The sequence below is a fragment of the Protopterus annectens genome, chromosome 14.part0 (assembly GCF_019279795.1).
Source record: "Protopterus annectens isolate FY-2018-M chromosome 14.part0, PAN1.0, whole genome shotgun sequence".
NCBI lineage: Eukaryota > Metazoa > Chordata > Ceratodontiformes > Protopteridae > Protopterus > Protopterus annectens.
In genome coordinates, this window is record NC_056748.1 from 430,628,182 (window position 1) to 430,645,057 (window position 16,876).

Genomic DNA, 16,876 nt, shown 5'->3' on the forward strand with positions numbered 1-16,876 from the left:
ATGAATGGGCATTGATGTCTTGGAGGGTCAGAGCTTGCATAAACTGTAGAGAAATGTGGTTAGTTGAGTAACATTTACAGCTAAAATTGCATGCTTTTAAATTTAAAGCATGAGTAAATTAATTTTGGTTCTATTGATTTCTTTAGGATCTTTTGGACAAGTCAGAGGACCACAGCCAAACTATAGTGGGCCTTATCCAGCTACCCCTAACTATGGAAGTCCCGTTGCTCCTCCTCCTGCACCTCCCCCCCAGAAACGTCTGGACCCCGATTCTATTCCTAGTCCAGTAAGTAAAAGTCTTTTGGATTAAGATGAATGCAGTCATCACCTTTTGTTGGGTAAATGTATATCCATGGTATAACTCAGCTGAAATGCAAAACAACGTGATTATTAAACTATTTAATATATTTTATAGTTTTATCTGCACTAATCTTTAAAGCTGCATCAACAAGGAAGGGTGATAAGATTTTGTTGTACTTATGAGTACATTATGCATAAAACATCTTAAGACTGATTACTATATATGCAATTTTAATTACCAGCGTATGGAGACATTAGGCTTGGTTTTAGTGCCTAGATTTGTTGGGATGTGTTGTACTTGTTTGCATCCTCAAAATAAGATAATGTAGTCAAATCCTATTGCTGCTCCTTCTAGTAACACATGGCATTAAACAAGTTTTGGCTAGGGGAGACAAAACCTTGAAGTGGAGTTTTAGGACTTGAAGGTAAACTTAGCCATGGAAGGCTGTGACCAAAGTGAAAGGATGCATGTTCTAATGAATGTTGGCACCATCCTCTTGTAAGATAAGACAACAGGGATGTTAGCAAGTATTGACTAGAGAGGCACTAGAGATATTCCAGAGTAGGTGTTTGATTAATAGCATTCTCAAAAGTGTTTTGTGCCAACTTCCAATGGAAGGAGGGAATGTTTAGTAAGTTAATGATTGGCTGCAGCAGTGGACAGGTGAGAAGGACCTGAAGCCAGCACGTAGTATGGGGGGGACCTGGTAGAGAGAGACTAGATTCATGCTGGGGAAAGACAGTGATGCTTGTGTGTGGAGTCACAAAGGCATGTATCAGTGACTGTACCTTTAATCTAAGATGGTATATTATTAGGGCTTGGTACTAAAGCTGTAGAAATAGAGGTGAAAAGGAGAGAGACAGAGGAACAAAGGCTGACTGGGAGCATGACTTGTACTAATAAGCTGCAGTACAAGGAGTCTGCTTAGGAAGGTGGTGAGCTGCTTACTGTGATACAAGAAGCAGAATGTAGACATCATCATTGGTAACTTAGAAGCATGGGGCAGGGACAGGAGGGGTGAGACATTGAGGTACTGGGTGTAGGTTGCTCACGTGTGACCGGAAAGGGAAGGATGGGTATTAGTGATCTGAATAAAGGAGGGTATTAATTGTGTGGTCAGCAAATAGGAGTAGGAGCTCCACCATCTCTGAAGAGAGTGATGAGTGGGCAGGCTTGAGAGCACAGGGTAAGCACTCCGGAGATTAAGGTAAATAAGAGGGGGTGCTGCTGGACTGATGCAGCTTGTTAGTACCCAGACACATTAGGAGAAGAGAGTGAGAGACCGAGAGAGAGAGTAAAGGAGCTTTTGTGGAAGGAGGAGAGTTATAGACTTAGAGACCTGAATTTGCCAATAGAGTGGTAGATTCTGAGCTCTAGAGGGGAGAGAGAGCAGGCATTGATTGAAGTATTGCCCTAGGAGAACATCATCGTGGTTGTGGCCTTAAGCTAGAGGGGGCTGTATATTTCTTGGTGAAAATAACATCAGTCAGCCATAATTACTGGATTTGATTTTAGGGAAGGGTAAGAATACTGCGGTATTAGATTTTGCTGGATAGGCAATGATAAGCTATTGGAGGGCAGTCAGACAGTTTTGTGGGCTGGGAATAATTTGGAGAGTAAACAGGCTGTGGGATTGGTGTAGGAATGGAGTGCTTAGCACTGTGGGCAAGTATTTGAAGAGTATACCATAAGAAGAAAGTCAGTTTGCCAACATAATAAGGTAAGGCTAGAGGGTACAAGGCATACAAGAACTGTGGAAGAGCCACAGTACAAGGAAATGGGGAGAAGGGCAGCGGCTGAGGAGGTGGCAGCAGAGACAGAAGCTGAGGGAAAGTTAAGAGTTGCAGGGAAATGCATACTTGTTTGGCTACATTACAGGAAGAATGGATGGTGGGATAGACTTGGCTAGGTTGAGCAAAGATGAGAGGGAGATCAAATGAGGCTGGTAAAAAGCAGAAAGGCTAACAGAATACTCGGCTTTAGTTTTCTTGAAGGAAAGAATGTATGATGAAGAGGAAGGAAGAAAGACAAGACGGAGTCAGGAAAACAATAGTCAAGTTACAAAGATGGATAGTGAGGTTGTAGACCTTTGGAAGTATGAAGCCCGGGGACTATATTCGCTGATTTCCAAGATTCTCAGCTGGCTGGCCATTTTGTTTTGAGATCACATGACAAATATTCAGCAGGTCATTGGCCAGAAGAAAAGCATGTGAAGGCTGAAGATGGTAACTACTGTACCCTTGTTCAGAAGGACATGGAGAAACCAACACACAACAAAATCTGAGGAGCTACAGGTCCTTTAATCTGACAGCAGAGACAATCCCATGTGAAACACTGGTTGGTTTCCGAAAACAGAGTAGTCTCCAGGACAACATGCAGCACATTTCATGGCTAGAAAAAGCTGTCTGTAAAACCTTATCCAAGTTTTATAACTAGGAATATGACCAGGAAGTAAGAGAACCTAATGAGATTAGTGGTAGACACAGTCTGCTTTCACTTTACCGAGGTGTTTGACTGTCCTATATGTGGCTGCTAGGAGCAATGGAGGGGGCTGAGGTTAGGGTTGAGACTGAGGAACTGGATTCCTACTTGATTTGTGGTTGTCGTAACAGGGATAATGTTAGGAATAAGGAAAGTGAATGCTGGAATCTAACAGGGATTGCCACCTCCAGTAATCTTCAATGTGTTTATTTCAGGCATATCTCAGGAAAAACAAAACAGATCTGTTTCTTTGCTGACCACACAATTAGGTGCAGAAGCTAAGGATAACAGACTCCTAAGGAAGGATTTGGAAAGGCTGACTTGTTGGGCAGAAAGGTGGCTGTTAATATTTAATGCATATAAATGATTGGTGTGAGGTATCACTTTGAGGAAGTAGACTTGATGTTAGCAGAACATGCAAAGGATTTGGAGGAGTGGGGAGGGCATCACACCTGGACTTAACCATGGAAAGCATCATTGAGGTCAGTGACAGCAGCAAATAGGAGGATGAACTCCTGAAAGAAAGAAGTAATGCTTCTGTTTTAGCAAACCCAGTTCATGCTGTAGGGCCAATCTATACCTCAGATGTGTTCATTTCTGGAGGCCATTGAATAAATGCATCTTGTTGCTTGAAGGCATCTATGGGATAGCCCATCAGCAGGCTTAGTCTGCTGGTGGAGAAAAGCTGTAACCAGAAACTAAAGGAACAGAACTTTCTTCACTGGAGACCACTAGACAAGGATGACGTGTACATAAGAGCATGTCAAGGTGATGTGAAGGGGCCATTTTGAAAAGGAAGACCAATGAAGAGGAATGATGGTTTGGCACAGGCCATAGTGACCAGCTTTCTCCTTTGATCTTCTGAAAGTACTACTTCACCCAAAGGGTTTAGGACCCCTGGAATGGACTACTAGAGTGGCTAGTCGAAAGAGAATCCAAAGAGGCATTAAGAAAGTATGGAACAGATGGAGGAGGAGTGAGGGGAAGATAGCGATATAGTGGAGGGCATTTTTTTAAATGCAGTCAGGGGACAGACAAGACTTTTAGAGGTTTATTTAAACCTATTTTGTTTTTTGTTCTTTGTCTGATGAAGTTTGCATATCGTCGCATTTGAAAGCTCTAACATTACATTTGTTTGGTGAATACCCTTTGCCTTATTTTGTTTTTTGAGACAGACAAGACTAGGTAGGGTTAACGTTTCCTTGTGTCCTCAAAGAAATGTGATGTAAATGAGAAAGAAATGCTACTAATTGCTCTATGCTGCATTAAAGTAAGTAGTAAGCTTTTTCTGATTTATTGCACAATTCTTTACTTATGAGTACTTCGAGTTGGCATGACCCCCCCCTCCCCATTTTATAAGACAGGATCTAATGCCAGGAACATTGATGTGGAGGCTAGAGTATGAAGAGATCTGCCTTGCTGGTAGGCAGTGTTGGATGCAGAAAGCATTCATGAATGCTTAGGTCAGCTTCGTGTCCTCTCTGGTTGAAGTAAAGAATAGTGCAATCTGCCCTTTTTGACTGGACTTTTTCAAGCATAGCTTTGAAACTTTGGAACAATATTCTGCAGCATACCTCTCAACTGCCCAGATTTTTGCTGAATGTCTAGATTTTTGCTGTTCTGTTACTCATAAAATGTGGTTTTCTGGCAAATCACTGGGATGATTGAAGGATTGAAGTCACTAAATAATTATATATATATTTGAGTTTCAGACTTCAAATCCTTCAGAAAAGTTATGTTGGGACAAACCCTGTTACTCCACAACTTTCTAAGTTTATAAGAGCAGTATTTAAAATCTGTCCCTATTTTTGGGCTTTTGTCCCCCATTTTGTCAGTCTTTGTCCAGATTTCTTGCACTAAGAGGTTAAGAGGTATGCTAATGCAAATCCGCTTTAACACTAGAACTAAAAGCTTTATTCAGGGGAAGAGACGCACATCACTGCTCTGTCAGGTGCAGTTAATCTTGGCAAGAACACTTAGCTATTTTGATTATTAGTTGCACAGACTTATATTTCTAATTAATCAGCGTTTGCTTTGTGATTTTACTTTATCTACCTTTGTCTTTCATTTGCCGAATGCATTAACTGTATTTGCATTATTGCTTTGCTTTTGTTTGTAAGTGCTGTTTTTGTGTGGCCTTTGGTCATCTTGAAAAATGATCAGTAAACCCACTGGTCACCATATTTGCCATGTGATTAAAAAATGCATAGTCACTCTCACACACACACACACACACACACACACACACACACACACACACTCACTACTGTGAAGCATTTTTCATTGAGTTAACATACTGTTCAGCTGTAGGAATTAAACCTTTATTTGACTGTACTGTTTGGAACTAGAAGTCAGCACAGTTGCAGCTTGATTTCAGATGTAATCATACTGTGAAACCAGGATCACCTCTATTGCCCCAAATCATGAAGTGTATCCTTGTGGTGTGACTTCATAATGCTCCAAACACAGTTTGAGGTTCACTGAGGCTGTATGGCTCAACTGTCTGTGCTATGACTTAACATATGCAAGTGATTTAAACTCTGCTGTGTAGTTGAATAAAAGTAATGTCACATCAGTGTAAGACAAAGGGGAGCAGTGAAACCAAATCAAATCAGCAGAAGTAATGTGCAAATGGCATGTTGCATGCATAAAAGTATGATCATGATTCAGAGGTAAGGTGTGCACTGCTTTTTACATAGAAACAGCAACTGCATGTAAAAGTGCAGGAATACTATGTATTCAGATTAAAACATAACAGTGTGCACACTGACACTGCTATTTTTGGTCATGCAGCTGCACTGGCCAGGGTTTGTATACCTCCGGTAGTGGTACTTTCTTTTACTATCCCTGTGACACTGTTCTTAATTGTGCCATCACCATGAGGTGATTAGACTTGCCTGTATTACACAAATGTTTTTTATTCATGTTATGTTCATCCTGTATTAGACTGTTGTACTGCATATGGGTTTCTCTGCTTCTGTTCAAAGCCTGACCACTCTGTCAAGATCATTGTCTGCATTTAAACACAACTGACATCTTATACACCTGAATCACCTAAAAATACCATTGTGTAATGCAGATTCCTGGGTGACCCATGATAGTAGTTGCCAAATCCTGTTGACGGATTCATTTGTCCAAAAACTTAATATTGCAGCACACAACAGAGCAAGATTAAAGAACCAAGTCTGCATGGGAAATGGATAAAAAAGAAGACTTTGCCAAGTTTTTAACCCTAGTGATATAGAAATGTTGATTTATATAAACAAATCCTAATCATGATGTGCAACTGGCAGTTAAAAATAAGAGATAAAGCCTGACAGTTGAACAAATTATACCTTTTTATGTGTGTTTAAACATCTGCAAAGTATTTTATCAATTAATAATATGTAAAAATGCAATTTCCTCTTCATCTAAAGCCATCACTGGGGCTCAGTCCCCAAACAGAAAGCTAAAGGACCCATTGAAGAAATCTAAACCTTTGGAGTCTTTTGCCTCTTCTTCGTTGGAACCTCCTAAGTGTTGCATTTTAACATTTCACCTTAAATGAAGACAAGACACTTCTTCCTCTCTTTCAGTGGTATTTATTACACATGTTTGGGAGCCTCATGGAAAGTACCAGGGAGACTCCCCGAATAAAGGAATGCATAAGCTTATATATTGGTGATACTGCTGACAGTACAAAAATATAAACTAGACCAATTAAATTAGTACAGAAGACAATTAACCAATCAGTGGTTTACCTGTATGCTTAAAACAGTTCACATTACTACATCTCTAGGCAGAGAAAGAAAATCGGTTACACTTCCATATAAGGCACATTTCCTGCTTTCAAGCAGGCTCCTGTTTTTCAGTACTTTTTCACTATTCACAGTTTACTCCGAGTTCGCATTACAAAGTTCATCTCAATGCATACAGATTGTCACATACTCAATTTCCTTAAGCACATACTTTGGCCATTCTTATTCTACAATCCCCCATTTGATGCTGTGCAAGCATCACCATTTAGTCGATCATACATTTGCCCCAAGTCTAACATAACCATGTGGCTGGTTCCTTCAACATTGTCACACATTTTTATTTCATTATCCATATTCATAACTGCAGGCATATAAAACTTTGGCACCTTTTTAGTGGTCTTAAAAGACATGCATTTCAAAATCAATGCTTTAATTAAAAACGCAACAAGAAAAGCAATAAGAGCTAATACTGCGATTAATAAAATTAACTTCAATAGTCCACCTCCCCAACCTGAGAACAGGTTGGTTAACCATGCCCATGTTGAGTTATTGGCCTCCTTGGCCTTAGAGAGTTCGGAGACTCTCTGAATGAGTGAGTTTGGGATGACTTTCAATTTCGTGCTGATTGTCAGGAATAAATAAATGTACAACACTCCTCCTGGATTAAAGCGCAAGTTCCACCTTTCGCCGCTAGGGTGAAATCGAGAGCCATACGGTTTTGAAGGACTACAGCTCTCATGGCAGTCAGTTCATCAGTCACTAGTTCTAAAGTAGAAAATATGGCATTGCTTAACACCAAGCAATTTAGACAGTTTTCTCAGTTCCCAAATTGATTTTACTGCTCCGTATGCTGGAATTATACCAGCCCACGATATGATGTCATCACCCAAGTCCATATGAGATAGTCCTTTGGTGCCAGCATGAGCTAAGTCATGATGATAAATCCGTGAAGCGTCAATTTGGCCTACCGGATTGGCAGGCTTTTTGACCTCTCGAACATTCCGTATTTTTCCTTGAGGTAAAGCAGATGTATGTCAGATGGCTGGGACTAAATAACCTAGGAAACAGCTACCAGACCAGTTTCTTGGTAGCCATTTATAGGCTCTTCTACCACACACAAAGTAGCAATTGTTCACCTTAGTGGTGATATTACTATTTATATAATCTTGTTCAGAATGAAACACCTTCTTATCGATCAATCCCAGCTGTTGGTATAGAACGGAATTATTTCTTACCGCTTTGTATGTTTTATGCACCAGTTCACAAAATGAGTCATAGGTTGTGTTACAGTAGGAGGAGTTATTGTTAAACCTGTAGGGAACTGTCACATTACAAAAAACTCCATCCTACCTTGACTCTACCAAATTTCTGAAAACACACAGTTCCATTTCGACAGTTAAACAGATGTAATGCTATCCTGTCTTTTGAAGTGACATTTGAAGTGTCATAGATCAGATTCATCCAGGTTTCATTAGCCCCTAAAGGGACTGTACTTAGCATCAATCCCCCATGAACAGTAGGTAAAGCTGTACAGATCCAACAGTCAGAGACATTGAGGGATGATGCATAGGCAAATTTAATAGCTTAGTAGGTGTTGAAAGGTGGGTGCCAAACAGCTCGCTTGGTGTGATGCGTCAATGGAGCAGGAAATAAAAATGGCCACATTAAAAACAACAGTACAACAAGAATGATCACCAAAATGGTTGTCCAATATTTTTGTGGAAATGGTTGTTGAGTCTGCATAGCGTCAGGAGTTTGGAGTTTTCCAAAAGGGTAAATGTTATGCATCATCAGGTACAGGAACAGTTCTGCTTCGAGTATGAGTAGCAATGGGTGGAGAATCTGGAGTTGAAAAGGGTAAAGGCTGTTGTTCTTTGGATGGCACAACTTTTTTGACGTGTGAAATGTGGATCCAAGTTGGGGATCCTTGCAGTTGCACAGCAGATGACGTTGTCAGAAAAATCAGGAAAGGCCCCTTCCAGCGTGGCTGGAGAGCTGTTTTTCTAGAGAAAGACTCAACGTAAACCCAATCACCAGGTTGTAGTGCGGGTGACAGAAAAGGATCTGGAAAATGTTGATCAGCTGCTACTTGGTGGTGAAACTGTCGGAAAGAAACAAGAGATTTGCAGTACAAGAGAATATCATTATCAAATGCATCATATTCAGAGAAGGGTGGCGGTGGTGTCATGGGCATACGCAGAGGGCGACCCATGAGAATTTCATGTGGAGAAAGACCCTTAGTAGGATGCGGTTGTGCTTGCATAGAAAGTAAGGCTAGTGGTAAGGCTTGCACCCAAGTTAAGCCTGTATCTGAAGTGACGTTAGCAAGTCTAGTTTTCAAGGTCTGATTCATGCATTCAATAATACCTGATGCCCTGCGGTCTATACGGACAATGAAATTTCAAAGTAATGCCTAGCATTGTACACAATGGTTCAACTAACTTAGCAGTAAAATGCATTCCACGGTCAGTGTATTTGACAAGGAACACCAAAACGATGTATCAGTTCATAACACAATTTTTTTGCAACTGAAACAGCATCATTTTTAGCACACGGGTAGGCTTCTAACCACCCCGAAAAATATCAACAATAGTCAAAACATATTTAAAACGAGTACAAGGTGGGAGTTCAATAAAGTCACACTGTAAAGCACAAAATGGTCCCAGTAGTTTTGGCACCGGTTGAGTGGGAGCCAGAGTGCCTTTTGAAATGTTATGCTGTAAACAAATGGAGAACGTGCTCAGAAAACGTTGCACAGACGCAGAAAGTCCTGGGGCGAACCAATCCTTCTGGATTTGTTTGATTAATGCTTGTACCCCTACATGAGCTAGCAAATGATATGCTTTTATGAGAGAATTTAACATAGATATAGGGCAAATTAATCTGCCATCCAGGATGCTGCCAAATTGAATCAGAGCGTTGGAAACAATTGTGGGCCAGCCATGTTTTTCTTTCTGATTCCGATGCTTCAGTTTGTAAAGCTTTCAAAACAGTAGTGTAAAAAGTAACCGTTTGTAAGATAGGCTGCAGAAATTGACCCTGAACAGTATGTGAAAGAGCAGCCTGCTTGGCAGCCCAGTCAGCCAAATTATTTCCCTTAGCTACTAGGGATTCGTTAGACTGGTGAGCTGCACACTTGACAACAGCAATTTTGGAAGGTAATAATAAATCCTGTAAGAGGTGATCAATATACAGGTAATTTTTAATTGGTGCCCCAGAGGATGTTAACCCCCTCTTTCCTTTCATAAGGTACCAAAATCATGAACTAACACCATGGGTGTAACGTGAATCAGTATAAGTAGTAACAGATCTGTCTTTGGCCATTTTACATGCATTCGAAAGTGCCACTAATTCTGTGGCATGTGCAGAAGTGCCAGGTGGTAATTGTCCAGTTTGTAAAACTGCAGATAGCGAGCAGACTGACCATGAAGCCTGGAGTTCGCCAAGATTATTTCGTAAGCAGGACCCAACTACAAAAAGAACTAAATCAGGATTAAGCAAAGAAACATCTTGCAAATCCAACCTAGGAGTAAGAACAGTGTTAACTACAAGCACACAGTCATGTGGTTCGCATCAATGAAGCAGGGTTTAGTGGTGGGCAACGTGTAATTTGAACAGCGGGATTAGTTAATAAACTTAACTCATATTTAGTGAGGCGAGCATTAGAAATATACTGTTTTATTTTTTAAAAGTAATGCTTGCACCGCATGAGGTACTGCTAGTATAGTATCATGTCCTAATGTCAATGGTGCTGCCATATCGATCAAAACAGCAGTGGCTGCCACCGCTCGTAAACGGGGTGGATAGCCAGAAGCAACAGCGTCTAACTTAGTGCTGTAATATGCTATAGGTCGCTAGCCCCCCATGCATGCTTGCACTAGCAGGTCCAGGGCAGTTTTGTTTCTTTCACAACAGAAGAAAACAAAGGGTTTAGAATAATCTGGGAGCACCAGAGCAGGTGGGGTTACTAGTGCCGTTTTAATAGCCTGAAAGGCATTTTCATGTTCTGGGGACCAAGGCAAGAGGGTCTGTGACCTCCTTTTTTAAAAGCTGTAACAGAGGGGCCGAAATATCTGAAAAATTGGGCACCCACTGTCTACAATAACCTGCTAGGCCGAGGAATCCCCTGAGTTGTCTTTGAGTTACAGGGCAGGGGGCAGTCTGAATGGAGGTAATTCTACTTGGAAGTATTTGACGTGACCCCATAGAAACGATGTGTCCCAGGTATTGTACCTTTTCTTGACAGAACTGCAGTTTAGATTTATTTACCTTAAAACCTTGTTCAGCTAAAAACTTTAAAACTAAAAGCAAGTCCTCTATACAAGACTTGGTATCTTGCAAAGCTATAAGAATATTGTGTACATATTGACCAATACTGAGCGTGGTGGTAACTGTAAATCCTGCAGTTGTCTGTGCACCTCTGTAGAGAATAGGGTTGGAGATTCTACATATCCTTGAGGTAGTCTGGTCCAGGTATACTGTTGGCCTTTATAAGTAAATGCAAACAAATACTGACTATCTGAATGTACTGGGATAGAGAAAAAAACTGATGAGATATCTATAACTGCAGAACAACGTGCTGTAGGTGGAATGCAGCTTAAAATCGTAGCTGGGTTTGGTACGATTGGAAAAACAGGCAAGACAGCTTTATTGACTTCTCACAAGTCTTGCACAAATCTTTAAGCTTGTTTACCAGGTTTCCTTACTGGTAGAATTGGAGTATTACATGGACTTGTAGTAGGTACTATAATTCCTTGTTGTACCAAGGCAGAAATGACGGGGGCAATACCAGATGTAGCCTCTACTGTCAGAGTACTGTGGCACCCGAGGTAACTTCGCTCTGGGTTTTAAGGTTATTTTTACAGAAGTGGCTGAAATCAGAAACCCAACATCATTATCATGGGTGGTCCATAGATGAGAGGGTAATGAATTTAGATGGTTATTCTTATCGAGGTCAGACTGCATACACATTGTTTGCAGAGTGACATTTTCATCTAAAGTAGCCAAAATACTATTTTGTTTATCTGAAGGTACTTGTAAATATACTCCTTCAGCTTTGCAGAAGATGATTGCTCCCATCTTACAGAGCAAATCTCTTCCCAATAAATTTAATGGTGCTGAGGGCCCTACTAAAAATGCATGATTGTCTTGTAAAGGTCCCAAGGTTACTGGGACTGGGATGGTTTCAGAATATTCAATAGGAATGCCAGAGACACTTACCCCTCTAGTTATGTTGTTGGAGAGGGGAACATTTATTGCTGCTTCACCAGCTAACATAGATTTGGTTGCTCCAGTGTCAATCAAAAATGGGTACGGTTTATTTTTGACAAGTAACATAGCATGTGGTCCATCTTGATCCACAGGGTTGAAAGGGCACAACTGCTGTTGTCTTTGTTCAGGGAATCTTCATTGTGATGGCTGCAGATTGGATGGAGTCCAATTAGAATTCCACTGAGGTGACGTGTCAGTGGGTGGGGCAGGTTGCTCAGCCAGATACGGACATTCATTTCTCCAATGGCCTACTTGGCCACAATTGAAACACTCCGTCTGATTATTATAGCTTTGGGGTGGGGCCGATCGATTTTCCTGCCAGTTTTGTCTGTTTTGGTTTCCAGCCCCTTGGCGTCCACCTCTTCCCCGTCCTCGTCCACGCTGCCCTAAGGCAGTACACATCTGAATTTGCACCTTAACCAATTATGTGAGAGTGTTCAATCTCGCCTTTGTTCTTACACATGGGTTCGGAGCCGATCCTCGGCTCCGTGTCGGCCGCCTGCAAGCTCTGCATCGAGAAGAAGCTCGAGATCACCTAATACCCACAATCCCCCTCTGCCTTTACCTCAGATCTAGTTTGCCGCTGCAGCGTTCGCATCACTGGGTCGAGCTCGAGCACCTAAGATAAGATTAAGAATTTTTTTCTTGTATTTTTTCTTGGTACTTTTATCATATAAAGTTATTTAGTGATTTGTTGTGTGTGTGTGTGTGGTAAGGTTGAGGGAAACTCGGTACCGTTAAGTTGTTAAAACTTATTTAGAGTTCTCTTCGGGGCCTACCACCCCTTCTTGGATTTGACAACCGGATTGACTAACATTACTGGATTTGACAATTTTACCGGACTTGACTATTTTACTGGATTTGACTTTTCTCTCTTTTTTTAGTGACATGTCTGAAAAAGCTAAATCGGGGTTTAAGCGTTGCCAATGTGGGCAAAAAATGTCAGTAACTGACCATCATAGTTCCTGCGTCTACTGTCTTGGCCCTCTTCATCTGCAAGAAGACTGCTCTATTTGTCATTCTTTCAGTGGGAGGGTCATGACAGATAGGCGCAGGAAACTAATGGATAGAGGTTTGTTAAAACCTTCCTTTCAGGAGGCTCTGGATGCTTCTGACCAGGCATCCAAGTCCTCGAAGGAATCAAAGACGTCAGAGCCCAAGTCATCGGCTCCGAGCTCTTCAGCTAAAGTTAGATCACCGGTTCCACAGACTTCGGGGCCGAGTGTTCAACTGTTGTCAGTTTCCGAGCCTCGAGTCTTGGAATCGGTGATGGAGCTCCCTCCCCCGACACTGTTGAGGTCTGCTCCGTCTTCGGTTCCTTCGACCCGTTCTTCTAAGCCCCTCTCCGACATTGATGTGGACCGTGTGGTGCAGAAATTATTGGAGCATACGGCCCTATCCAAACTTATCTCGGTTTCCACCCAGTTGGTGTCGAAACTTGAAGGCCTTCCATTATCTCCATCCCTTCCTCCTCCGAGACCTGTCCAGTCTTTGGAGCCGGAAGAGGTTGATCTACTGATTGTGGAGCCCTCGGTGCCAGAACCGTCCTTTTCTCGGTCGGCTCCGTTCATCTCGACTCCGGATCCGTACCGGAGTCTCGGAGCCGACGATCCATCCTTGGTTCCGGGGCGAGTCGAACCGATGTTTCGTTCCGACTCTTCCTCTCGGGCCTCGGCGGATCGATTCGGCTCCGTCCTCGGGTCGATGCCTTCGTGCCTGTTTCGGGATTCTTCCCATTTCTTCGAACCGGAGATTCCTCGACTCGGGACCCGGGGGCCTTCGATCTCATGAGGAAGGTGTTGTCTACCCAGACAACCACATCAGTAGAAGCAGCCTCTCCTCCCCATAAAGGACCGTTATCTTCCTCTGCACCAATGGCCACATCCAAGTGTCGAGCACCGGTGTCTCAGCCACCCCTGGAGGGTGCCCCCTCTTCCTCGGAGGCTTCATCGGATGCTCCCCCCGAAGAAGTCCTTAGGAAAAGATTGTGTAAGAGGAGACACTTAGATTCTCCACAAGAATCTTTGACATCCGATACTGACTTGGATGAGTCAGAAGGGTCCCCAAAGTCACCTTCAGAAGATGTCTCTTTTTCTGACATCTTGGAGATCCTAAAACAGAGAGGTGATTGGCAGTCCCTTCCCCCTTCTGAGGATGAGTCAGTCTTGCTGAAGGCATTCGGTGCTCGCCCTTCCTCCTCCTGGGTCACTCCGCCCTTCAATGAGTTAATGGAGTTGATTGCTCGAAGGGCGTGGGAGACACCTGACACGGTGGAACCAGTCCCTAGGAAGCCTAATAAGTACATCACTGCACCCCAAGACAAGGCTTACCTCACAAAGGGAGTTCCAGTGGACGCCATGGTGGTGGCAGCGCCACGAAAAAGGAGATGTCGGAATCTTCCTCATCTGTCCATCCGCCTAACAAAGATTCTAGGACTATGGACAGATACGGGAAGCGCATTTTAGTTCAGCGGCTTTTTCTATGCGATCCCTGAACTATTTGACCCATTTTACACGTTTACAGAGGATCTAATCAAAGAGCTGGGAGATACCCTCCAGGGTACTACAGATGCTGCGGTCTCAGAGAAAGTTACAGCACATCTCAATACCCTTACATCCATTGTTAACTCATCCATGAGGCTGATATCATACGCAGTCAAGGATCGAGTAGGGCAGCAGCTTCAGCGATTGCTCTTCGCAGGCAATCCTGGATGCGCTTATGTTCATTTGCGGAAGCCTTCAAGTCTTCCTTTACTAACGCCCCATTTGATGGTGCCACTCTCTTTGGCCCCAAAGTAAAGGAGACCCTTACCCGGTGTGAACAGGAGGGAAAGACTCTGTCTGCTGTCGGAGTCCGTTTTCCACCCCTTCCAGACCGCATCCAAAGGGCAACGTGGTGGGAAAATGTGGTTTCGAAAACCCCAAGGATCTTTCCCAGGCACACAGGGTGATGCCCCCTCTAGAGGCAGAGGAGGGGGCAGAGGTGGAAGACGCCGCCATGGCGGCAGAGGGGGTCCGCAAAACCAAGGTGACAGGGATACCCCTGGAAAACCTTTCCAGCACTCCTGAGAGGAGGCCCGACTGTCCTGCTCTGGAGGCAGTCGGGGTCGCTTAGCTTTATACCCTCAGGCCTGGCAAAACATTACTACAGACAACTGGGTAAAAAGCGTTGTTACCAGAGGTTACAGAATACCATTCCTATCCACCCCATTCCAAAGAGAAAACTCCCAGATGTACCGCCCATCTATGGAGACCCAGCAGCTATAGAAATTTCAAAGCTGCTAGAAAAAGAGTCATCCAACCAGTCCCAGCGGACCAAATAGGATTCGAACTTACTCAAGGTTCTTTTAGTTCCAAAGAAGACAGGGGACTGGAGGCCGATTCTGGACCTAAGCAACCTCAACACCTTTGTCAAGAAAGAAAAGTTCCGAATGGTCACGCTTCAATCGATCCTTCCATTCCTACATAAGGACGACTGGATGTGCTCAATAGATCTGAAGGACGCATACTACCACATCAAAATGGCCAGGGCGTCCAGGGATCATTTGTGCTTCCGGCTGGGAGCCAGTCACTATCAGTTTCGAGCCCTGCACTTTGGTCTGACCTCAGCCCCCAGGGTTTTCACCAAATGCATGGCAGTGGTAGCGTCTCATCTGAGACGCCTAGGATTCCAGGTGTTTCCGTATCTGGACGACTGGCTCCTGTCTGCCACCACCCGGCCAACTGATACAGGCCAGGGATTACACTCTACAACTTTGTGTTCACCTCGAATTTCCGTAAATTTCGAAAAATCTTTACTACAGCCATCACAGCATATCTTATTCATAGGAGCGGAATTAGATACGCATCATTTAATTCTAGGGCTCCCTCCAGAAAGGATAGTCTCACTTCAAAGCCACATTTCTCTCCTTCTGTCGTCCAAAAAATCCCCAGCAAAGCTGGTTCTGAAGGTCTTGGGTCTCATGGCAGCTTCTCTCATTGCCATACCATTGGGAAGACTGCACATGAGAGTTCTACAATGGCTACTGTTTGCACAATGGTCGTTCCAACAGCTACCTCTGACACACGAAATTCTGATTACAAACACATGCAAATCACACCTAACCTGGTGGCTTCAGACTTGCAACCTTTCCAGCGGAAGACCATTTGTGCTACCCACGTCAGCGGCGATAACCACGGACGCTTCCCTGATAGGGTGGGGGCATCTTTCAGGGACAGCCAGGCCAAGGCGAATGGAGCAATTTGGAGTACAATCTGCACATCGATGTTCTGGAGTTGAGGGCAGTGTTTTTAGCGCAACACTTTGCTCCCCTTCTTCCTCTAGGGACTATTGCAGTTCAGACAGACAACATGTCTGTAGTCTGGTACATAAACAAGCAAGGGGAACCAGGTCTTATCAACTATGCAGAGAGGCCATGAGAATTTGGCAATGGGCGGAGTCCACGGGTCGCTTTCTGATCGCAACGCACATCCCGGGGTCATCCAACGTCATAGCCGACAGGCTGAGCAGAGCAATCCTGTTGCCTCACGAGTGGTCCCTCAAACAGTCAATTGCGAAGACGATATTTCGCAAGTGGGGCCAGCCTTCCTGCGATCTTTTGCTCCAATGAACGCCAAATGCAGGAGCTACTTTGCCCTATTACCCCCTCCAGGGGAAGTCCCCAGGGACGCGCTGATGCACGATTGGCCCCCGGGTCTCCTGTACACTTTTCCTCCCTTTCCCCTGATTGCAAAGTTTCTGCAGAAAGCCAACAACCTTCAGAGGACGATAATCCTCATTGCCCCATTCTGGCTTCACAAATTTGGTTCCCTTTCTATTGCAACACCGCATTCGGGGACCTTGGATTCTGGACCCAGAGCCAGATCTACTGACTCACTCGTCAGGAGTTCCTCACCCATCTCTCGAATCACTCCATCTAGCAGCTTGGCTGCTCCGCTTCCCTTTCTAGCCAGGTCTGACTCTCTTACACCGGCAGTTCAGAATATATTAGTGGCTTCTCATAAAGCTTCCACTACAAAGACCTACACCAGTAAATGGAAGCGTTTCGTCTTCTGGGTGAATTCACATCATTTGGACCCTGTTATAG

At 43.6% G+C, this 16,876-nt stretch overlaps 1 protein-coding gene across 1 annotated transcript in view; it reads left to right on the forward strand.

The window, feature by feature from the left end:
• SEC24C (SEC24 homolog C, COPII coat complex component) overlaps positions 1-16,876 on the forward strand; it is a 2,546,747-nt gene that overhangs the window by 554,473 nt on the left and 1,975,398 nt on the right. Inside the window, exon 6 of the mRNA XM_044055565.1 lies at positions 147-286. Coding sequence (XP_043911500.1) covers positions 147-286 — 140 coding nt within the window. The remainder of the gene's footprint in view (positions 1-146; positions 287-16,876) is intronic.